General features: G+C 49.9%; 1 protein-coding gene across 1 annotated transcript in view; it reads right to left on the bottom strand.

Moving 5' to 3' along the window:
• The window catches only part of CORO1C (coronin 1C), a 30487-nt gene extending 11705 nt beyond the window's left edge, over positions 1–18782 (bottom strand). Inside the window, exons 1-2 of the mRNA XM_048963627.1 lie at positions 18652–18782; positions 5237–5436 (exon numbers count right to left, since the gene is read on the bottom strand). Coding sequence (XP_048819584.1) covers positions 5237–5431 — 195 coding nt within the window. The 5' untranslated portion in view covers positions 5432–5436; positions 18652–18782. The remainder of the gene's footprint in view (positions 1–5236; positions 5437–18651) is intronic.
• Positions 18783–21817: the final 3035 nt, after the last annotated feature.

The raw sequence follows: 21817 nt of genomic DNA, 5'->3' as shown, positions 1-21817 counted from the left end.
ACATCCATCACTTGTACTGCACACCTCTCCCATCTGCACGTGGACTGACCTATGGAAAAAGATTCTTAATAAACGAATAAAGAAAAGGAAATGGGCAGCCCCATCCCCTGCACAGCCACTATGCAGAAAAAGGCTTTAAGATTTATTTGGGGTGGGGGGGGTTGGTCAAAAGTGAATTCTTGGACTAAAGTGCTTCCGCAGTCCTCCCAGGTTTGAGAGTTTGGTTTTGTTTCCTTTCTTTCTTTTTCTTTTTTTTTTAATGTAATCTTTTAATTAGTTGAGGATTTAAAATAAACCTCAAGCGCTGCTACAGAGCTTAAAATTAACTCAGTATGACTTCAAGAAATTAAATCCTTCTCAAAATCCATTACCGCTCTGCTGAGCGACGCTTCACCGTAACAGCTTTTGATGCTCTAAAAGTTGTGCTTTGAGAAGAGTTATAAAAGCCATAAAAAGCCTTGAGGACCAGCCCTGGTGTGCTGGATGGTGCTGAGCTGGAGCACGCTCAAAGTTCAGGTCCTTTAGCAGGGTGGGCTGCCCTTAACAACTGACAGATAAGAACAAAAAGCTCTGTTATTAAATCCATAGGGGTCAGATAAGCAGCACGGGAAAACCATTCCCAGCAGCGGCAGTTTTATCAATTAATGTGATTGTCTCCCAACTGCTTCTATGCCAGAAAAGGGTGACTGGCTGCAGGAAACAGCCCCCAGATGGTGGTAAAAATATCACTGGGAACAGCTGCTTCCCCCAGGCCAGGCTATGCTCACCACCACCAAGAGGGAAGTGGCATTGAGTTGCACAAGGAGCAGCGATTTCACCACCCTCACTTTGCAGAAGTCTGAAGAAAGAAATCAGGTTGCAAGCACCAAGCCTGAAAGACAAACTGACTGCTACCTGTCTTCCCTGAGCCGTGTGACAATCCCCAATTCTGCAAAATTGGATGGAGTGAAGCTTGATGCGCTCTGGGCACCAATCTTCCACCTCTGGTTGCAGCAGCTGGCCATGCAAGTGGCACTCAGGGAAAATAATATGGGATGCAATGGAAGTGTATTGCTCTCTCGTGACCGTGACAAATAGCCATTAGTCACTGCTAAACCAATCACAGTATCCATAGCTAATGTGGAAGATGATGAAGAGAGATGCTGATGGCTCAGTGCAGCGATCCCTTCCATCCCTGCCTGCAGCCACCAAGCTCAGCTTCCACCCTCAGCACTGCACAAGGCTTGAAGAGCTGCAGCAGCCTTGCCTTGCACTGAGCTCTACCTGAGCATAAGGCAGAGGGGTAACAACGCTTGCCCTTCAACTTCCTACAGAAGTAAGATTTCTGGAGCTTTAGTGCCTGCCTGCTCTTCCTTAGTTCATCAAGAACCTGATGATCCACTGCAGTCAAGCTGATGGTGATAAATGAAAACCATTAATATCTTGCTTTTTTTATCTAGTTGTTGCACGGTTGTCTTCAATTCTCATCTTCCCCCACTCAACATACACCATTGCTTGGGGCTGTGTGAGACTCCAAGCAAAATTTAGGGGAAAAAAATTGTGGCCTTCAGAGGGACAGGAGGAGTCCGCAGCCTCACGGTAGAAAAGCAGCACTTCCCCTTCTAGAGGCTTTATGTAACGGCTCACGCTCTGCCACCACAACTGAGAACTCCCTGCAGCAGCATTTTCTTCTCTGCAAGCTGCAAAGATTTTGCAGAGAGGGGGGAAAAAAAATGGTCCCCAGTCCCCACAAAGCACAGCCCCAGCACCACGGTGTTTGTGAGCCGCTTTCCCAGCACGTCAGGAAACTCCCAGATATCAGCTGTATGGAGCTGCAGGAGCAGGCTCCAAAGGAGCTGCATGCAGCTTGCTTGTGAGGATCGGTGCACACCTCCTCACCGGGCTCCCTCCCTGCACATTCACTGGGACCAGGATCCCAGATCAGCTCTGCAGTCCTGCTCTGCACCGCTCTGCTCAGTGCCCATCACACACAATCTGCAGCAAACGCGCTGTTTCCACTCTTCTTCCCCGACGCGCCCAGCACACTCCAATTAGCCTATTATCTGCGCTCCATAATGGATGCAGATTAAAGCACTTCATCTACGGCTGGCCCCGCAGAGCGGCCAACCCGCGGGAATCGCAATTCCCAGCAAGTCTGGAGGTTCCTGCTGGCGCACGGGGACGGTGAATCCCGGAAGGTCCACGCACAGGGCGGGACGACGCAGCAGCCCGGCGGCACCCAACTCCGCTGACCGCAGCCCCGGCCACGCAGCGGTTAACCGGCTCGCACTTGCCGCGCATTGGCTCGGCCCCCGCCAATCAGCGCGGCGGCTGCCGGCGGCCCCGAGCGCTGTCATGACCATATAAGGCAAAAAGCCGCGGTCGCCGCAGTGCCGCTGCGGCGGGCGCGGGAACGCGCGCGCGCGGCGCGGGAAAGGGCGGGGGAGTGACACGTGCGCGGCCCGGAACCGGCAGCGCCCGCAAAGCACAGCGGGCCCCGGAGGGGTGAAGTGCTGGGGAACCAGCCTCAAAGCGGGGCATGGAGCCGGTGCTGCGCGGGGCTCCTGCGGCCTTTGCCGTGCTGACAGCTCCCGGAGGTCAGACTGTGAGAGTGATGCCCCAGGAGGTGGAAGGGGGCTGCTTTCCCTGTGGCTGGAGCTGCATCAGGTGTTAAACGTTAAAAGCATACCAAAGGCAAGGTGTAGAAGTGACTGCTTTCATCTCCAGAACAAAACAGCAAGCACTATGCTGTGGGAACTCAAACACCTGTGCTAAATGGACTCGATCAGAAGTCAGAATGGGGGGGGGAGGGAGGAGTGTTCAGGGAGCTGAAGGAGCAAGTGTCATCGCTCACAGAGGCAGAAATAAAAGAGGAACACAGGAAGCGATAGAGCACGGCCCACAGCGTTCTGTGCTGCAAAAGAAATCATCAGGCTGAGGGATTTGAGAGCAGCGGTCCTCAGCAACCAGCCATGCCCAAACTTTATCACATCAGAACCTTGGGGAAGTGGAAAACAGAGCGGGAATGTGGCTGAGGACACAAGTGAAGCCAAAGGATGGCAGGAGGAATCACTGACTAAATGAAAAAAATATATAAAAATAAACAAGCCACCAAATAATAACACATAGCAAGGGGAAAATAGGAGCCTGTCCTGGCAGGGCTGAGCTGCAAGGCATGCAATGTCACAGCAACTGAGCAAGGGGCTTCCAACCCAAATCTGTGCTATGGGACCAGGCTTGGGCAGGAGCAGGACATACAGCTTGAGGGCAGCCACATCCCAGAATGCTTGCAAAGAGCTGCTGAGGAGATGAGCAAAATGCAGAGCTGTAGAAGAGCCCGGGGGCTGGCTTGCCTCGTTATAGCTAGCAAGGCAGAAGTGAGAACTTGCCACGTCTGCTCCTGTGATGCACTCTCCATCAGAATGCTATATTCACTTCTGGTCACTTCTGCTATTTATAACAGGACAGATCTGCACAGAGAGCTAGGAAAAAGGGCTGATAACAGACAGAGCATTTGGAGAGTACGGCTAAGAGAGGTGTGAGGGTCACAAAGACAAAATGTTACTGAAGAGGAATACTAGCTTTTCTTTTTTCCTGATTCACACAAATACAAAATGCCATCTCAAACAAAAAATAGGAAGGATTTGAAAGAATGAGGAAACACCAGGAGATGCTGGAACACACCACAGAGCACGCTTCCTGATCTGGTGCTCCTCTGTTGGAAAGAACCCTTTTTTCTAAAGGGTTATGAACCCAAATCTAACTGCTTCTGTAAAGCAACACCATCAAAATACTTCAGCTTTAAGTCTGTATTAAAATCAGTTTGCATCAGTATTGGACTACTGATTCTATCTAACATGGCAAGAATTTACACTAAATGCATAAATGAAGCCAGGAGTGCAATTTCAGAAGCATCAAACACACAGAATTGAGGAGAGCAAGAAACATTGTCAATATGATCCCCTATCACTCTCAAGGACATTCATTTCCCTTCTATCTCATCAAGCTATCCATCTTACACACTGTAAATTTTCAAAGGAGAAAAAATTCCTGTGGAAACAAATCACTAAGATGAAGTAATGCATTTAGGTTTGATGTTTCTCGCTTTTGTTTTTAACTATGAACACATGAAGGGATTGGGGTGGCCAAGAGCCTGTCAAAGGTTTTCAGGTTAGCATTCTTGTAATCTGACTGTGGTAAACGCTAGCACATCAGAAAGGGAGAGGAGAGCAGCACTCTCTTGCAAGGATGAAAGATGTACTGTGGTTTTTCCACGTGATATCTGGGGGCAGAATGAATTTATAAGAATTTATTTCAGTCTCAGACACTGCTCCTGCTCATTTGTACAGTCTTATACCATAAAATTATGAGACTGGCAGGGAGATTTCCATGCCAATCTTTACAGCTTCCTCCAGCTATTTGATGCAGCCATTTTTGTATCCGGTGGGCAGCAGCCTATCATTTCTGTGTGCTTTACAAAGCATTGGCCTGAGGAGCTACAAAAATATTCAAAGGAAAGAGTAAATTGTACATATAGCCTCATTGTGAGATTTTTTTCTGGAGACTGAGCAGCATTTGGCACAGAAAAAGTAAGGAACAGACTAAGATGAAGCTTAGTCTGCTTCTCTCTGCGTCAGGTACTAAGGGCTAGCAAGACCTGGCTGCAGTGTCAGAGCCCAGACAGAGCCACACGGGCTGGGAGAGCTGCAGGAGAGCTGTGACAGCCCTGGAGCTGTTGTCTCACTGAACTAGTTCTCGTCTCACACCACACAACAGAAGTGTAACGACAGGACAAGCAGCAGCCAGACCAGCTGTGCCATGGTTGCAAGGGCTGTGCACATGCACTGCAGGGAGCAGCACCCAGCTGTGCCACCCACTCCATTCTGGTTTGCAAGAAGCATTCCTGAATTTAGTGATTCTCACGAAGCTCAAGGAGCCAAATCCTGATGGCCAAAAAACCTGACTGCAGCTAGCACAAATAGAGAGGCTTTAGGAAGAGCACGAGTTCTACTCAGAAACCTCTGACATAAAGATTTGCTTTAGATCAGTCAAGCAAACTACTTATTTACTGTGTTTAATGCACGGGAAGCGTTACCCTGATTCCAGCAGCATTACATGTGTTCCTACACAGCACAGCTGAGCAATGTTTGTCACAACACAGCAGAGACTTCACAGCCGTAGCGCCGCTCACAAACAAGCAGTGAAGTGACAAGGGAAAGCTGAGCACGTTAACAGCAAGAAACTCAGCAGCACTCACCTTGTGCAAAGGCAGCACCAGGAAGGCCCCGCCGCCGCTCGCATCCACGATGATTGCAACAAACCTGGGGTTCACAGCACAGAAGGAGCTGTCCCAAGTGACACGAGAGACACGGATGTCATCGTAGCACTGGTCGTTCTTCACTGCCTGGCCAAACACATGCCGGAATTTGCTCTGTCGTACCACTCGCCTCATTGTGTCTGTAGAGAAAAGGGATGGCAGAGGGTGGTCAGCCACACGTAGGGATGTGCTGCTTGTCAGAAGGCAAGTCAAGGGCTTGTCACCTCGCTGTCACCCGGCCCCACCGCTACACAATGCAGTTTCACACACTGCTGCATTCACAGGGAGCTTCCTGCAGACCTGCTAAGTTCTCAAGTTGTTTTACATTTAAAAAACAACACAGGTTGCCTCATCCCTGACACAACCAAACCGCACGTTCAAGGCTGTTTCATAGAAGGAGTTCACTGGTTAAGTGTCAGCACTGCTATTGTAGACGCTCTTTCTGCAGCAAAGGAAGTCCCTAATCCTAAAAGCAGTTTTTAGACAAGTCTCCGCATATTTTCAGGGATAAATCTGGGCTTGGATTGAACTTGTTTACTTTCAAGTCAGACAGGGTCCAGAAGATGTAAATAAAAATGCAAGCTCTCAAAATCCGGTGTTCCTGTGAAGTGGTTCCACATGTCAGCCAGCTTCCACTTCTTTCTTCTCACTCCAAAATCTCACCAAAAAAAAAAAAAAAAAATTAAAGTTTCCTAGGCAGAAAGGAGTAATGGAAACAACCTAATGACTCAAATTAACTTAGCGTGTCTGTAGCACTTCTCTTGAGACAAGGATTTTCAAGAAGGCTTGAGTTAAAATAGAGGGAAACTGACCAGCATGGAAAATTCCAGCGCTGGATGAAGACTCAGGTAGGGGACCTCGCATGAATCCCAACCCTGGAAGCAAGCATCCGCCTCCTGTCTTGCTTCCCAGAAACTTCCCATGTGGAAACAGCGCTGGGAAAGCCACAGTGCTTTGCAAAGCTGCTCCCTGCAGACCCAGGCTGATGCCCAAGTGAGAGACTGAGCAGAGTGCAAGTGTGCATCTCTGCTTTTTGGTGATGAAAGGCTGTGCATCCATCTGACTGCAGCGCCTTTGCGTGAGAGCACTGAAAGAGACTGCAGAACGAGCGCCGTTTGTAGTCGTGAGGTTACAAAGAGCTGCAAAACTGGAGCAAAGCACTCATCAGAGCTGGGAAATCAGCAGTCACACGGTGTTTGAAGAAAAGAAAAACGTTACAATTAATGTCACAGACAGCTACAGAGCAAAATGCTCCGCTCTAGGTGTTTGAAAGAAAAAAAGCACTGCCTGCTTCTCATGAGATCCCCCTGAGCACCATGCAGCCCCACTGCCCCCTGCCATCACAAGGTTCTGCCCAGGTGAGGGCACTACAAGGATGGTTTCTGACAGTCTGTTCAATCTCTCAAATGAATTCCGTCATTTTGAAGATACAGAAGTGCCACAAACACCATTTTGTAATCACAGGGTTGTAGAATGGTTTGAGTTGGAATGGGCACACAGCTCTAGCAGTGCTCACAGCCCTGTCCCTTGACCGTGGCTGTGTGCAGGGATGGGGCATCACCAGCTCTCTGGGCATCCTGTGCCAGTGCAGCTTATAGGAAAAAAAGAAGAAAAAAAAAAAGCAATTGTAATTTTTAAACACAAAACATTGTGAACTATTACAATTGCCAGATGAAAAAAGCTAGATGCAACTTATTAATGATTAGTGTCACCTTCCAGATGAACTTAGGCTTCCTCTGTCAGTTAGTGCAGTTGCACAACGCACTTTCTGCCACACATTGCACTTAAAACCATGGGGCTGCTCTGGGCTGGGCACACCCAGCAACAACAGCACAGCGCAATGGAAGCCACCAAGCAGCAGCAATGTGAGCACGAAGCGCGGCCTGCCGGCGCCATTTTGTGCTCTCAGCAGGCCTCAGCAAAGCCTGACCCAGGAGCACTTCAGCTCAAGGTGCCTGAAAGAAACAAAACGCGTCGTCCTATTGCTGCTTGAGGACTGGCGGAGACGTAGCATGCAAGAAACACAGCTCCACACCCAGCTGCTAATCTATTGCATAGATGCAGAGAGGCTGGGCCTACTCCCAGAGAGCCATTAGTGCTGCATGGCAATGGGACACAGAGCTTTGGGTCCACTGCTGTGAGTCCTGCCCTTGGCACTGGTTCTGAGGGCTTCCAGTGCTGCTCCCATCCCCACTACCAGCCACACGCTGCCTTGCTGGTCACATTGGCTCCCTGGTGGGAATGCAGCCTGTTCTCATCCCACCGATGTTTCAGAAGAAAGTAAAGAGAGGGCTAAGAGCTGTCTGGTGGAGTTAACGTGCAGCAAACTGCCCACCATCAACATATGGTACATGCAGGGGTTTTCTGATTCGTCTGCTTTAATGCTGAGAACATGGATAGGGCGGTTAATAAGAGGGATTGTTTGTATAGCTTGGATAATTATATCTCTCCTTCAGTTCATCAACACCTGAACACCATGAGGAAGTCCCTCTCAAGCACTCTATTTTCCCCAGTAATAAAATCCTACTATGCTATTTCCCTCATTTTTACCATTTCCCAGGATTTTTCGCATTTGAAATTTCTTGTTTTCCACAACTGACATTTAAAATCACAGAGAGCCAGAAGTATCCCAAAATACCCCTATTTGTTCCAAACCGATTTGTTTGAGCACACCTTCGCTGCCCTCTTCCCCCACCTACAGCTCATCATTCTTAGCAGGAGCTCTCCATGATGAACACATGGTGAACAGCCTCTGAGTCCTCATTTCCATAGCAAAGGGAGTGATTCTTGGCTTTGGATCACAGCCATTTTGATCTGGCTGCTCTCCAAAGAGAAGTGGGGAAAAAATAAATGTGCAGGCTCCAGCTATAAAGAGCAGCAAGTATGGATCTTCCCGCACAGCACAGAAAGTGGGCAGGTGGAAAACAACACGGGTTAGCTCGATCCTGAGCACCAAGAAGAGTCATCCTATCCCTATGACAGCCTCCTGTGAAAATGCAAAGAGCGTTTAGTATCCTAATTTGTCTCTCAGTGAAGTGTGAAGGATCGCTCTTCCACCACCCACAACACGAGCAGAATTTGGAAGCTCCATCCCTGGGGACACCCAAGGTCAGGGGATGGGGCTCTGAGCACCTGATGGAGCTGTGGGTGTCCCTGTGCACTGCAGTGGAGTTAGATCAGATGACCTTTAAGGATGCCTTCCAATTGAAGAGATGCTATGAATCTAATCTGGTAACTGGGCTGGGACAGGTCCTCCTGGTCATCAGCAGAGGTAGGGCAGCACTCAGCCTGCCCACTCGCAGGATCATACAGTGAAACGCCAAAATTTATGCCGATCTGATGTCTGGAAAGAGTGATGCAGCCTTCGGTATCTGCAAAACCCTGCAAGGCTTCTGGGAGCCAGAGCACATCCACAGCCAAACAGGGCTGGGCTTGGGCAGCAGACTCAGCGTTAAGCTTTCAAAAGAGAAGGATAATTAGATCGTGGTCGCTGCTGCTAAATCTGAGCTGAGGAACTGGAACGATCTTCGTACACTTGCTAGACAGGAAATGCTTTTTTTTTTTTTTTTGTAAAGTACAACTTTGGAGGATTTAAAGCCTCACTGCTGCGAGTTGAAAGGAGTTTGAATTTTGCCAGAGTTACAGCCCTCAGCAAAATGAGAACAGAAGCGCTCGACGCCCTGCAAAGACAGCGACAATAGAAGTGCTGACAGCTCTGTGCCTGAACTGATCTCCTGGACCTGCTTGGGGGCACCGACATCTTGCATGTCCTGTACAGGACACAGCCGTCCACCTTCAGTCTTTTCCTCCCCAAATGTCAAGTGACATTCAGCTGAATTTTACCTCGCATTCAGCTCCGTCTCCCACTGCCATATGGTTCAGGCTCCGGCCTTTGTTCCAGTCTTTAAAAGGATCTCAGAAATGCAGAATGCCATCAGCCATACTTGCACAGTGATACTTTTCATCCCGTTTCTTCTGATCTCCCATGATGATGTGTCACAAGAGTTACCATGAGTTTGCCCATTTTCCTGTTTATAAAGGATTTATCTGTCTAGAGAAACCAACAGATGTATTTCTGTGGCTTCGGAGGGTTTTCAGGCTGCTTATGCAAGAGGAAACGCATCCTGCTAGGGAACACTTACAGGAAAACCCCCCACTAATGGCAAAATCCTGCTCAGCCCATGTGATTGTGATCCCTTCTGGAAAGAGCGACATTTGAAAGAAAGGGCTGGATTCAGGCACAGCCAGCCGGAGGCTATGGCTAAGGGAGGGGGGTACAAAGCAACCAGCCTGGGAGGACGGCGCTTCCTTATAAAACGCTGCTTCTTTTGGGGCTGGAAAGGAACAGGGCTTTCCCTTAAATGGGAAACTTGAAGATAAGCAAGAGTTGCATCTGTTTATGGTAAGCCCCAAACTCCATTCAGCACCAGCTTTATTGAAGGGATTCCATGCGCTTCAACGGCGGCTTTGAAATAAATTCAGTCTCAGATAACGATCAACAAATGCAAAGCAGATAAGGAGAATGACCAAGGCACCGTAGGCAATGTCACCAGAGCAAATCACTATTGATGCTCACCATGAGAGGACACCTGCCTTGCTGCTGACATGGAGAGCCCCTTGTGTCCCTGCCATGATGCTATCTCTCTACGTACGATTCTCTCCCAGCAAGGGGATGGTGGGTGTGTGACTGCTCCATCCCAACACACGTGAGGATGGGAGCAGCTGAGCACTGCCCAGGTATTTCCTAATCTCACGCTGGCATTTCTTCATCTTGGAGTGCTGGGTTGTGCAACCTCAGCACATCCTCTGTGAGCCATGCATGTGCGCTGAGTGCAGTGCAAACATACATCTGCCTGCAGACATATGCTTCACAGCCTTACCATACTGCACAGGACAGCACCTTAAGAACATCTCAGAGGAACATCCAGCAAAAGGAAAAGCTTGCCAGATCATTTTAAGGGCACGGATCACTAAGCCCGAAGCAGCGTGCCAACCTGCAGGAGTTACCCAGGCAAGCAGTGCTGGCAGGCTACGATGGGTTGCACAGGCTGCAATGTACAACGGCAGTCAGAGTGCAGAACCAGCACAGCACCAGCAAGGCTGCAGGAGCTCATCTCCCTTCCTGAGCAAAATCAATGGGCACAGCCTCATAACGTCTTGCCATATTTAGGCAGGGGGAAGCAGAGGGGAAAAAATAAAATAAGAAATCACATGACAACAAAAACTGCAGCTCGCCCTACCACAGTGCATGAAAGCTCTGGTACGAAAGGGAACTGCTTGACTCAGTCCTACTCTGTTTGACTTCACACTATCACCTCTGTGGTGTACCATTTCAAATCAATTCATACTGAGCCCACTGCTGACAGAACTTTTGTTTTCAGATGTTCAGAGTTATTTAAACGCAGGGTGTACACTACTACAGATGGTCACAATCCCAAAATACATCATATTTGCGCACAGATTATTTTCAGTCTTTGGTTACTTTAGTCTAGGTTGAGCAAGACTCTGCCATCTGATTTCACTTCATTTTAAAGACAAAAAGCTGCAATCTGAACTCAATACTGAAATTTCCAGCTGTTACACCACTGGCAAGATTCTATTTTGGGATGGGAACCCAAGCCACAAACTACCAGGGAATTTGATTATATCTCAACTGGGGAGCACAGCACACTCAAAAATGTAACGCAACCCAAACTTGAAATAAGCTGGAACTGCAGTCCTGGACAAAGTGCAAGGTGCTAGTTCTAACCTGTGAAGTACTTGATACCACTGTTTTTCAGAGCTGTACCAACGCTCCCATCTCACACACACTGTTGGGAAGCATGGCCCCATGCAGGGGCTGATGCTGCTCACAAGAACATGCAGGGATGCCGTGGATATTTTCACTTGAATTGCATACCTAGAAATCTTCATCTTCTTGGGTGCACAAGCTTATTACTCACATTATTTTGTAGCTTTAATCTTTACTGACTAACACTACACCATTCACTGTAATTTGCAGCAGGTGCTCTCCTGCTGCCTATCCCAACAGCAGTTTCCAGCCAAACCTCCTTCCTAGCCTGCATCTTTTGTAACACCTTGTGTCATGCCACAGGCACTGATCAGTGATGTGTCTGGGGATACGTGGATGACAGCAATTTCATATAGACTGGACAAAAAGGATCACTAAAAATGAAAAACGTGTCATAACCAAAGACAGGGGAGAGCAAAGCAAAGCAGAAGGCATTAAAACCCAGGACAAGATCTCACAATGGCTTATAACACGTGCCTCCCCCATGCTCTTCTGCTAAAGCCTTCCTTCTCCTCCACTTTCTCCACTGGAATAAACACCAGAGATCGCTCCCTTGCACGTTGTACAACATCTACTGCCAAGAGAAAGCAATACACTTCCAGTGTTGAACAACAGCCCTATGAACTTCAGCCAGAGACATTACACCAGCGTGATGGAAGATGCTACTTACACCCCTGGGGACTGAGTGCATCACCTCAACAGTAAGAGCAGCATAACCCACAAAGTAGAGGGCAACAGGGCTTCAGACCACGCTCTGACCCTGAGGAAAACACAAGACAGAGAGCACAGCCCCTGTGCAGAGCTGCAAGTCAGCCAGCCTGTTCTGACAGCCAAGCTCCAGGAACCCTGTTAAGAGAAGTATGCAGATAAAATGCTTGCTCCATGCAGCTGACCTAGTTCTCTTATCAGTGCAGCAGAGCTAACGGGGAAGTACCAGTCTGTTTGAGGCTGCTACTCCGATTTGCTGAATTCTTCTGCTCTCTTGAAGGTTACACGAAGCTTCTTCTGAGATCATTTGTATTTCTGAATGACAGACCACAAGGCTTTTCCTCTCCCTTCTTTCAACCTGGGAGATGAGCTTCGGCTGAAAGCACAGGAGCAGCTAAGGGTGGTTGTTATGAATGCAGAAAGAGCTCTTCCCCACCAGACCTTCATTAATTTCTTACCAAACCATTAGTCTCACAATCCAGCAGAAGCCTACCACATCCCACCATTCCCAGCTAATTAGCCAAGGCACAAGTGCTTTTCTCTAGGGCAGCTAAGCCCTACCAGCAGGAAAGGACTGTATTTTCTCCTGCAGCTTGAATCAACCATAGGTCCTCAAATGAAATAAACTGCAAACCTAAGCCTGTTTGCGACAGGAGCTCATCAGTATCCACTGGACCCAAAACAGCTCCTGCTGCAGGAATGCATCATCTTCAGTGATGAACCTAACCTGGAGGCCAAACAGAAGCAGCACCCAGGAGCTGGGAGCCCAACATAAAGAATAACAAGTGCAGGATTTCCCATTCCACACAAGTCAAGAGAAAGTGTGGTCATGAAGGTAATTTGATTAACACGGTGTTTTCTAAGGTAAGCATGTTTCCTGTCGAACTTCAGTAGCCTTAAGACATTACTGGGAACATTATGCTGTTTCTCCTTGCTTATAGCTACGTGGATTACACCTTAAAATCCAAAAAGATTCATCAAAAGGAGAAATCTCCAAAGGATTTGATGAACCGTTTTCTGTTCCTCCTGAATTCCAACACGTCACAGCGCCCAGATGTACCACAGAACTACAAACACTGAAGATGCTTTGAAGAAAACCTATCTCATGGATGAAGTGCTCTCCAAGCACCCCGCAGCACCTCAGCCTGAGCCCCACAAGGAAACCCAGACCCACGGAAAGTGTTTTGCTATAAACATGAAGGCAGCTGGGATGCAAATTCCTCACCACTTTGAAATAAAGCAGAAACGTCAGCTCAGCACAGCCAGGACAGCAGAGCTGCCAAGTGTGACTCAGACTGACCGAGCTCTGCAAACGGCCCAGCCATTGAACCAGATGATCTTGGAGGTCCCTTCCAACCCAAGCCAATCTATGATAATTGTCAAAGGCAAGACAGTATCTTCAGCAGAGGAGACGCAGAAGGTTCAGGTTGGACAAACATGAACACATTTCAGCTTTTAACACCGGACAAATAAGCTGCAGAATGAATCTCACTTCCCACAGCTGGAACTGGCATGTCCTTCTCCAGATTTCCATCTGCTGTCCTGCCAGCAATTCTGGCCAAGCAGCCTGTAATTCAGCGAGCGCCATTGTCGTCCTGTCCCGTTTCCATAATGAGTAACTGGAAATCAGGGTTGGGCTAGATCACAGCATCATTAACACTGGAAAAGGCCACCAATATCATCTAATCCAACCCCATACACTCACCAAGTCCAGTAGCTGTGTCCCTCAGTGCCACATCTCCATGTTTCTTGAACACCTCCAGGGACGCTGACCACACCACTTCCCTAGGCAGCCTGTGCCAGCGCCTGACCACTCTTCTGGAGCACAAATTGTTCCTACTGTCCAACATGAACTGCCCTGGTGCTACTTAAGGCTACTTAATCACCTCTTGTCCTACAGCTGTTACCTGTGAGAAGAAGCTGACCCCCACCTACCTGTAGAGAGTGATAAGGTCAATCTGCCAACTCAATTTTAGATCCCTGTCCCACAGTACCAACTACAACCACTCCGATGTTTGCTGTAACCAAGGGCTGAGTTTAAGCTTCTCTGTCCTACAGCTGCTCTGCTCATGGACCCAATGTCTGGCACAGGCAGCAGAGACATGGGCACAGCCTGGCCTCGGGCAAGGCAGGCAGGAATCACAGCCCCTGGTGACCTTTAAGCTTTACCTACCTGCTGTCTCGGCAATCACGTTACTGCACACACAACCTCAGCTTTCAACCCTCCGACAGAGCTCCTGTGGCATTTACAGCACTGCAGGAGGAACAGCCAAAACAACAGGCAGCATCAAGTCGAGATAAGCCCCAGCTGCTTTTCATGTGATCCTTCGTAGTGCCTCAGAGCTCCTCTTGTAGACCAATGTGGCAAGCACTACATAAAAGGAACCAAGAGATAACCTTTGCCCTCAGAGAAACATCAGGGAGTGAAGCAAGGAGTGCACAGATAACACACGAGCATCTAAAGCATGGTGAAACAGGAGGCAGAATCCGGGCTGCATTGGGAGAAGCTGTGCAGAACCTGAACGAATTGCTCCAGAGATGGCTGGGGCCGGGAAAAGAAATGCTGAAGGCACAACACACAGCTCAGAGCAAGGACAGCTGTGCCTCCACGCCATGCTGCACCAAGGCAGGGCTGTGTCTGGCAGCTGGCTCCCCATTTCTTCCTGCCTTGCAAACCGACCTCAGCAGATCAGAAATGAAAATTACTCTCCCCTTCCCCCCACCCCAGGACCATTGAAAACTCAAAAAAAAAAAAAAAAAAAAAAAAATTAAATTAACCCTCCTCCAATTCTGAACAAGGCAGCTCTGTGGCCACTGACTCCATTCTTCGCTGCAGTGCTTCCATCAGTCACACAGTATGAAATGAGCTGAGCAGCTCAGGGTGCGAATGCCATCTACCTGCACACACTGTGAGCTGTGCTGCTGCAAAATAGCAGAGCTGCCCAGCCCCACACCTGAGGAGCCCAGCACAATGCATGACCTCCCATTTCCCATCCGGAAACGAGAAACATTTGCAATGCTAACCACAAGCCAACTCCAAGTGTACACCCCAAACCACCGTGTGTTCAGGATAGCAGCATGCACTGAGTGACTGTGAGTGGCTTGAGTACCTCCAATGAGTGGAAAAACCGTATCTAAGAGTATCTTTGAGACACCAGCACCGCTGCCCTTGCCACGTGTGTGCCCATGGCCATCTCTGTGCTGAGCAACCGGCCAGCTCCTAGGGGGCAGAGCGATTACTCCAGCCTCTTTATTGCCTGCTAATCCCTGGTGGTGCTAATTATCTCCATTATCAGTCTGGCTGACTGTGCCTGACACACACCCAATATCCAAATGTGCAGGACCAGAGGATGTCAGATCCCTGCCAGATCCAAACAGAAAGAGAATCCTGCCAGATGCAGCATTACAAGGTGGCACTTGATGCATTTACGTGAGATAAACAAGAGCTTCCCAGGGACCGGAGAGCACAGTCACTATGGCAACTACATGCAGAACAGGGACCGAGATCCCACATCACAGAGCACTCAGACGACCCAAAATCCCAGATCCTGGAGCTGCAGGTGGAACTCAGTACCAGGGCACATATGGAATGTAGACAAAGATGCTCCGGCCAGCCAAGATTTGGGGATAATTTGCACCTATTCTGGAGAGCCATGAGAAAAAACCAAGAACCTTCCAAAAGAAGACTGACTTCATCACAAATGGCTGAAGCTGCAGAAGATTGCGGTCGGTGTGCCGAGATGCACTAGCAGCACCAGGCTCAACGTAATCACTTTAAGTCAGACCCCACCACTACTCTAATGTTATTTCCACTGCTTTTCCAAATCAAATTATTAAAATGGAAACCAAGGAAAACCCAATTAAGACGAATCAGGAGGCCCAGCTCAGTGCCAAGCGGCAGTGCTGTAACTGAGCCAACCACCTCCAGCTTCCCCCTCCGAACCCAGACCTCAGCACAGCCATCACACGCTGATAGTGAGAAACTTATCATCTATTGCTTGTTATCAGCAAAGAAAAGAAAAAAAGAGAAAGCAACACTGATGAAGAAACAAAGCGATAACGCTGAAGGAATCATCCTTTCTCCTATGCAGACAATTCCTCCTTGGTATCTAAACCATAAACAACGTTGTGTTTTGTCACCTCTGAGGCAGGGAGACCTCTTCTATCGCAGGGCACCAGGCAGACAGGCTCTGACAGAGCTGATGGTTTCCTCCCCGCGAGGAACAGACACCATTTTCCTGATTTCTGTTGAGTTCCTTGCTAGCTCCTGCCCTGCAGAGCTGGGTTTTAGAGCTGTTATGGTATTCCATCACAGGTCTGCCCCAGTTCAGGAGCACTTGGTGACCTCTTAGAAGGATGACCGCTGTTAAGAGATTACATCTGTCTTATTAGCATGAAGGATTGCATGGCAAAAGTGTAAAGAAAAATAATCTATTTGAACAAGCACACAGCAGTGCCTAAACAGTCACCTTCCATTTCATGCCCAATCACTACCTCCAGCCATATCCTGCTGCTCCTTCCGACCGCTTTTTACTCACCATGTAAAACTACAAGGCTCATTTACAGCAGAATGAATGCCATGATGCTGTAACCAGGACGAATTTCACCATGCCTATTGCAGAGGAGCACCCTTTACACTGGGTGAGCTGACCCCAGCATCACCCTGAAGTGAAGTCGCCTGCTGAGCAGCCAGACCTCAGAACAACTCGAGGAATCCATTTTTGTGTTACTACTCAGATGGGAAAAACAGAATGAGAAAATCCTAACAGCAGGTAGAGAGTGCAGAAAGCCATCCCTACCTACATGTGCACATCTGGAACCGTCAGCACTCACCCCCATCTGTCCTGAGACACAGCTCTCAGTCCAAAGCCTTTCTGACCCGAAGTTCTAAGCGGGGGAGGCTGCAGGGAGAGAACTAAAAGAGAGCACAGACATATAATTCTTATGCCTGTGCCCTGTAATGCTGAAACTGGGGCGCTTCAAATCCTCAGCGAGTTCTGCTCCAACGCATCCTTACAGGAGGGCTGAGATTATCACCAAAGCCCTCAGGAAAACAAAACCAAAACAAACAAAACCACGTTTTAAAAGCCAAGAGAAAATGTGCCTGCAAGCTCGCAGAAAAGGACATTCCTGGCCCTGGGAGTGGTGCAGCGATGACCTCACCGAGGCGAAAACCCAGGCCAGGAAGTGTTTTGCTCATGTCTTCCAACTAGGAAGCTGGCATCCGAGCTAATTATATTTCCCGGCAATCAATAACCAAATTAAAAACATTAACATAAATTCTCCTACTACCGACACGCAACTTTATGCTGTAATGAGCCATTTTATGACACAGTCATTGAAGCCTCTACCATTAAAGTTCAGTGTGATGCATGAAGCAGTCACTGAGTGCGGACCTCTCCCAGCCCTCTGCCGTATCTCTGAAGAAGGCTGATATTTTACCCTTCTGTGCATTCCATCCCATTGCCATTACACTGAATCTGCCTTTCGCTTGGAGTGCATCCCAGAAGTGACAGATGCAATAAGCATGAAGATTTAACTTGAAAAACACAATGATGTTTGAAAGGCAGCTCGCTAGAAGACATGGTGGTGCCAACAGCACACATAAAAGAGACACAAAGTGCTGATTAAAGCGATCTCTATGCAAGGCTACAAGCGACCACTGAAAAATTATTGCCAAACACACACTGACTTCATCACAACAGCACTTCATCTGCTACCTTTGCTTGCACAGTTTGCAGCAAACATAATTATCAGCTGCAACACAGCGTTGTCAATGAGTGCACAGGAATCTGCTCTTCCCCTGGAGCAGGGGGTGATTCAATGGGGTCGAACACAGCCCTGTGTGCTTATAAAGGCACGAGGGGGAGTAAGCAACACAGAGAGCAATCTGGGTATAGCCCAGCTTGAAATGAAAGCAGAGCTGCTACTGGCAAAGTGGAAAGCGCGCCGCAGAGTGCTGCATTGCAAATGTCACTCCTCCACATCGCTGCCATCCTTCTTGCTGGGTCTAATCCACGGCACAGCTGCATGAATGGGCTGAATGGGCATGCTCCGACACACAGCCTGCAACTACAGCTGGGAACAAAAAACCCACACCGATGCACAGCACTCATCCTCCACAATAGAACTGCATCAATCAGTTATACTTTTGTTTCTAGATAGATTGGAGAGAAACAAACAAAAAAAAAACCAAACAACAGAGAGAAAGCTGTCTCCTGCAGCACATTGTCTGGATGAAGGCACAACAGAGGGATGCTTATGCATGTCAGAAGGCTTTCTGTGCAGCGCAGCAGAGCGGCAGCTGACGGCAGAGGCGCGGACAAGCAGCGTTCCGGCCCTCGGCGTGCTGCTGCCCGTGCTCAACAACAAAGCCCGGCGGCGGGGCACAGCCCGGGGCAGCCGGCATCGGGACAAAGGGCGGCTGTGCCGAGCTGAGCCGAGCCGGGCGGCACAGCGGGCGCTGCCGGCACCCAGCGGGCGGCCCCAGCCCGGCAGCGCTCCGCCGGATGCCGGAACCGCGGCGGTGCCGGAGCGTTTCGCTACCTAATAAGGAGGCGAGCGGCGAGAAACCGCGGTTTGCAACCGCCCGCGCTCCCAGGGCGCTTCCCCCGCAGGCCCCGGGCGCTGACAGCCGCCTCTGAGGGAAGGGCCCAAGAAGGAAGGGCCCCGCCCGAGCATCCCCCGCGGCCACCGGCTGCTCCCTCTGGGCGGCCCCGCCTGCCCTCGCCGCCCGGCTCGGCCCGGGCCCGGCCCTACCGCCTCGCCGCGGGCACGGCCGCCCCAACTTCGCCGCCTCCACCCTAGCGGGCGACCCACCGCCGTCCCCGGTTCCCCTCCCGCCGCCCCCGCGCACCGCGATCCTTCAGCCGCCTCCCCGCGTCCGCTCCTCAGCCCGGCGGATCCCCCTCCGCCACTGCCGCCTCCGCCGCCGCCACCGCCCGACTGACCGCGGCGCAGCAGGCGCAGGCTCCGCCCCCTCGTGGCCACGCCTCCAGCCGGCGTGGCCACGCCCCTCTCCCCCTGCTCGGATGAGTGGCAGGAGTCTCGGCCAATGGCGACGCGGCGCTCGCATCCACGCGTGGTCGCGCGCTCTGTGTCTCCCACCCTTCTGCTGACTGACGCCGCTGAAAGCCGCGGAGCTGCAGGGAGCGGCGGGTAGTTGTGCATTTGGGGTGGGTGAGGGTTGTTGGTTGTTGCCTTCATAGTTCTGGCAGTGCCAGAAGCAATGCTGCTCCCCTCAGGCTCTTGGTCCCTTCCATCAGTGCCTGGTCTCCCACTGGCGTAGTACCCACAGCAGTCCCCACTGCTCCCCAGGCTGCTCACAGGTTGCCCCCAGGCCTCTTCCCTCACAGACAGCTCTGCTCTGTCACACACAGCTCCTTGATGTGGTGACAACAAGCCCTGCCCTGTGCTTTAAGCTAAAACACACAAGCGGACAGCAGGCAGAGGTGCACAGAGGTGTTTTTGGGGCTCCCTATGTTAGCAGAGCACAGCCAGAGCCAACAGCTTGTCACAAACCCCCAGGCTGGTTTGCTCTCAACAAAAACACCGAATGGACCCAATAGTTCCACACTGAAATCAGCCATCACCTCGTTGGGTCGCACAGGCTCATCAGCGGGCACCCAGCTGCTGTAAAACCAGAGACGGAAGCTGGAAGCGAAGCCCTTCTGGGGATGCTGGTGTGGGGCTGCCCACAGCTTTGCTCCTGTGGGCACATTGGGCCACGCTGTTTTTACCATACATGGCCAAAACCTGAGGCTGCACGGCTTCCTCGTGTGTTTCAGCCAATATTGGTGAATCTGTTTGCATGTGGTTAAGGGGCCTGGCTGTGCAGGGGAGCGACACGCCCGTGGCTTCCTCTCTGTATGGCGCAGAGCTGGGTGAGGTGGCTGTGGGGAGATGAGAGCCGCTTCTTCCCATGTGAAGGGCCTGCAGAAAGCCTCCGAGCTGCATGTGTGTGAAGCGAGGAAGCGACATATGCCTCGACTACAAATTCAACCAGCAAACGCCATTGAATGTTTGCTAAACTTCTACACAAGTCCAACAGCCAACCAGCAGGAAAATCTCCATTTCATACCCAGCAACATCTTGGGACAAAACGATAGACCTGGAGATCAGAGCTGCATCCCGGCCGGCTCCCACCCTTGGCAGCAGTTAACATGAAATTAATGTCTTCCTCCCCAGAGCTCAGCCCTCATCACACAAATAATCTCTTGAAATCTGAAAAAAGAGGAAAACAAAAGCAGCGTGGCAGCCCTACAGGGGGCAGACCTGTAGGTAATCTGCAGTTTAATGGGTTTGGATGGTGATTCATGTTTTCCATCCAGGTACGTGACTCAGTGAAGGTCATACAATGAGTCAGTGACCAGCGCCGGTCCCGCTGCCATTGCTGTGCTGCGCCTATTGAGCATCTGGGGTAAAAGTTGATTGAAGCTGCTCATGCAAGGGGATAATGGTACTGATAATAACATGATCTTGCATGCGTATAGCTCCTTTTAGCTCAGGATGTGGTGTTTTAATCATTACTCTGGTCTGAAATGCAACAGGCAAGGTGGAAGGTACCCAACACCACACACGGCTTAGAACAGAAACCAGGTGAGGTGTTGGCATCTACCTACAGTTTGAAACTAAAAGAGGGGAGATTCAGATTGGATATAAGGAAGTTTTGGCACTGAGGGCAGTGAGGCACTGCACAGTGTGCCCAGAGAGCTGGTGCTGCCCCATCCCTGCACACAGCCACGCTCAGGGCACGGCGCTGTGAGCACTGCTGGAGCTGTGGGTGTCCCTGCGCACTGCAGGCACTGGGAGCAGACGGCCTTTCCAGCACTAACCATTCTATGACTCTATGATGAGTGATATGCAGAGGGGACAAAGTGAAATTTGCCCTGAGAAACCCAACCAGAGCACAGCCCTTGCAATAACCGCCCTGAGCGACGTGTTGTGCGCTCCCTGTGCAGGGCAGCTCACTCGACACATGGCTGGAAGAATCACTCGCTCTGACTCAGAAGGAAGCGATACCTGTTGGATTTTCACTGGTGTTACATTAAGAGTTTGGGTGAAAACGCTCCAAAGATCACTCGGCCCCTGACCTGTGTTAATGAGCCGTGTCAATCCCAACAGACTACCATAGAAGGCGATGAAGAAAAGACAGACATTTCAGGCTGAAGCCTTCAGCAACAGGAAAGGATGGCCAAGGTTCTACAGACGCTCTCTGGTTCCTCTGTAAACAGTAATCTTCATCACTTCAGCTGAATGAAATCATTCTAACAAACCGTACATAAATTACAGCCGAGCCTAACAGCTTGTCAAAATATGTCACAAATTCTAAGTTTTCTAAAGGAAAATATCCTATTACCAGCTACAAGGGATCTGACAACAAAGTTTGTCCCTCTATTTTAGAAGCTCCAACACACCCAGTAATTAAATTTTGCAGGAAAAAATCAGAATTAACTCAGATTCATGTTCTGCTGCTTTCGGCCATCTCACCTATCCTGCCCTCTGCTACATGGATGCACAATTGCTGCCGAGTCTGTCTCACAGCCTTTATACGGAAACAGCACCGTGGCTCCAGACTCCATCTCTGGAACTTAGGTCAGCAGCTAAATTTAGCTTGCTTGCAAATATGCATCAATTCCATGGGTGCAATAAATCACCGCGGCGATCCCGACACGCCTTATAAGTAACACATTCAATACAGCCCACAACGCTCCTTGCCAGCGCAGCGATGCTCGTTTTAGTTCAGAAAAGGTGAAGAAAGCAACAGCAGGAGGCACACAGGGCTATTTGCAAAGCTCTGAAGCGTTGCTCCTCATCATCTGCCCAGAGCTGTGGCTCTCAGCGCTGCTGGAAAATTGCTTTGCTCGCAGCACAGCGCGGAATCAGCTGCAGCATCAGGAGCAAACCTCAGGAGTGCATCTCCCCCGGGCATCCCACTGAAAGAATAAGTGCTTAAGACAGCTATAAATGAGACATTAGAACATGGAAAATAGGGTGGCACAGACTGCCTGCTGCCTCCACGG

Source organism: Lagopus muta, chromosome 17 (assembly GCF_023343835.1).
Source record: "Lagopus muta isolate bLagMut1 chromosome 17, bLagMut1 primary, whole genome shotgun sequence".
In the NCBI taxonomy this organism is placed as follows: Eukaryota; Metazoa; Chordata; class Aves; order Galliformes; family Phasianidae; genus Lagopus; species Lagopus muta.
The sequence above is the reverse complement of the archived record's forward strand: the minus strand, read 5'-3'. Positions and strand labels throughout refer to the sequence as shown.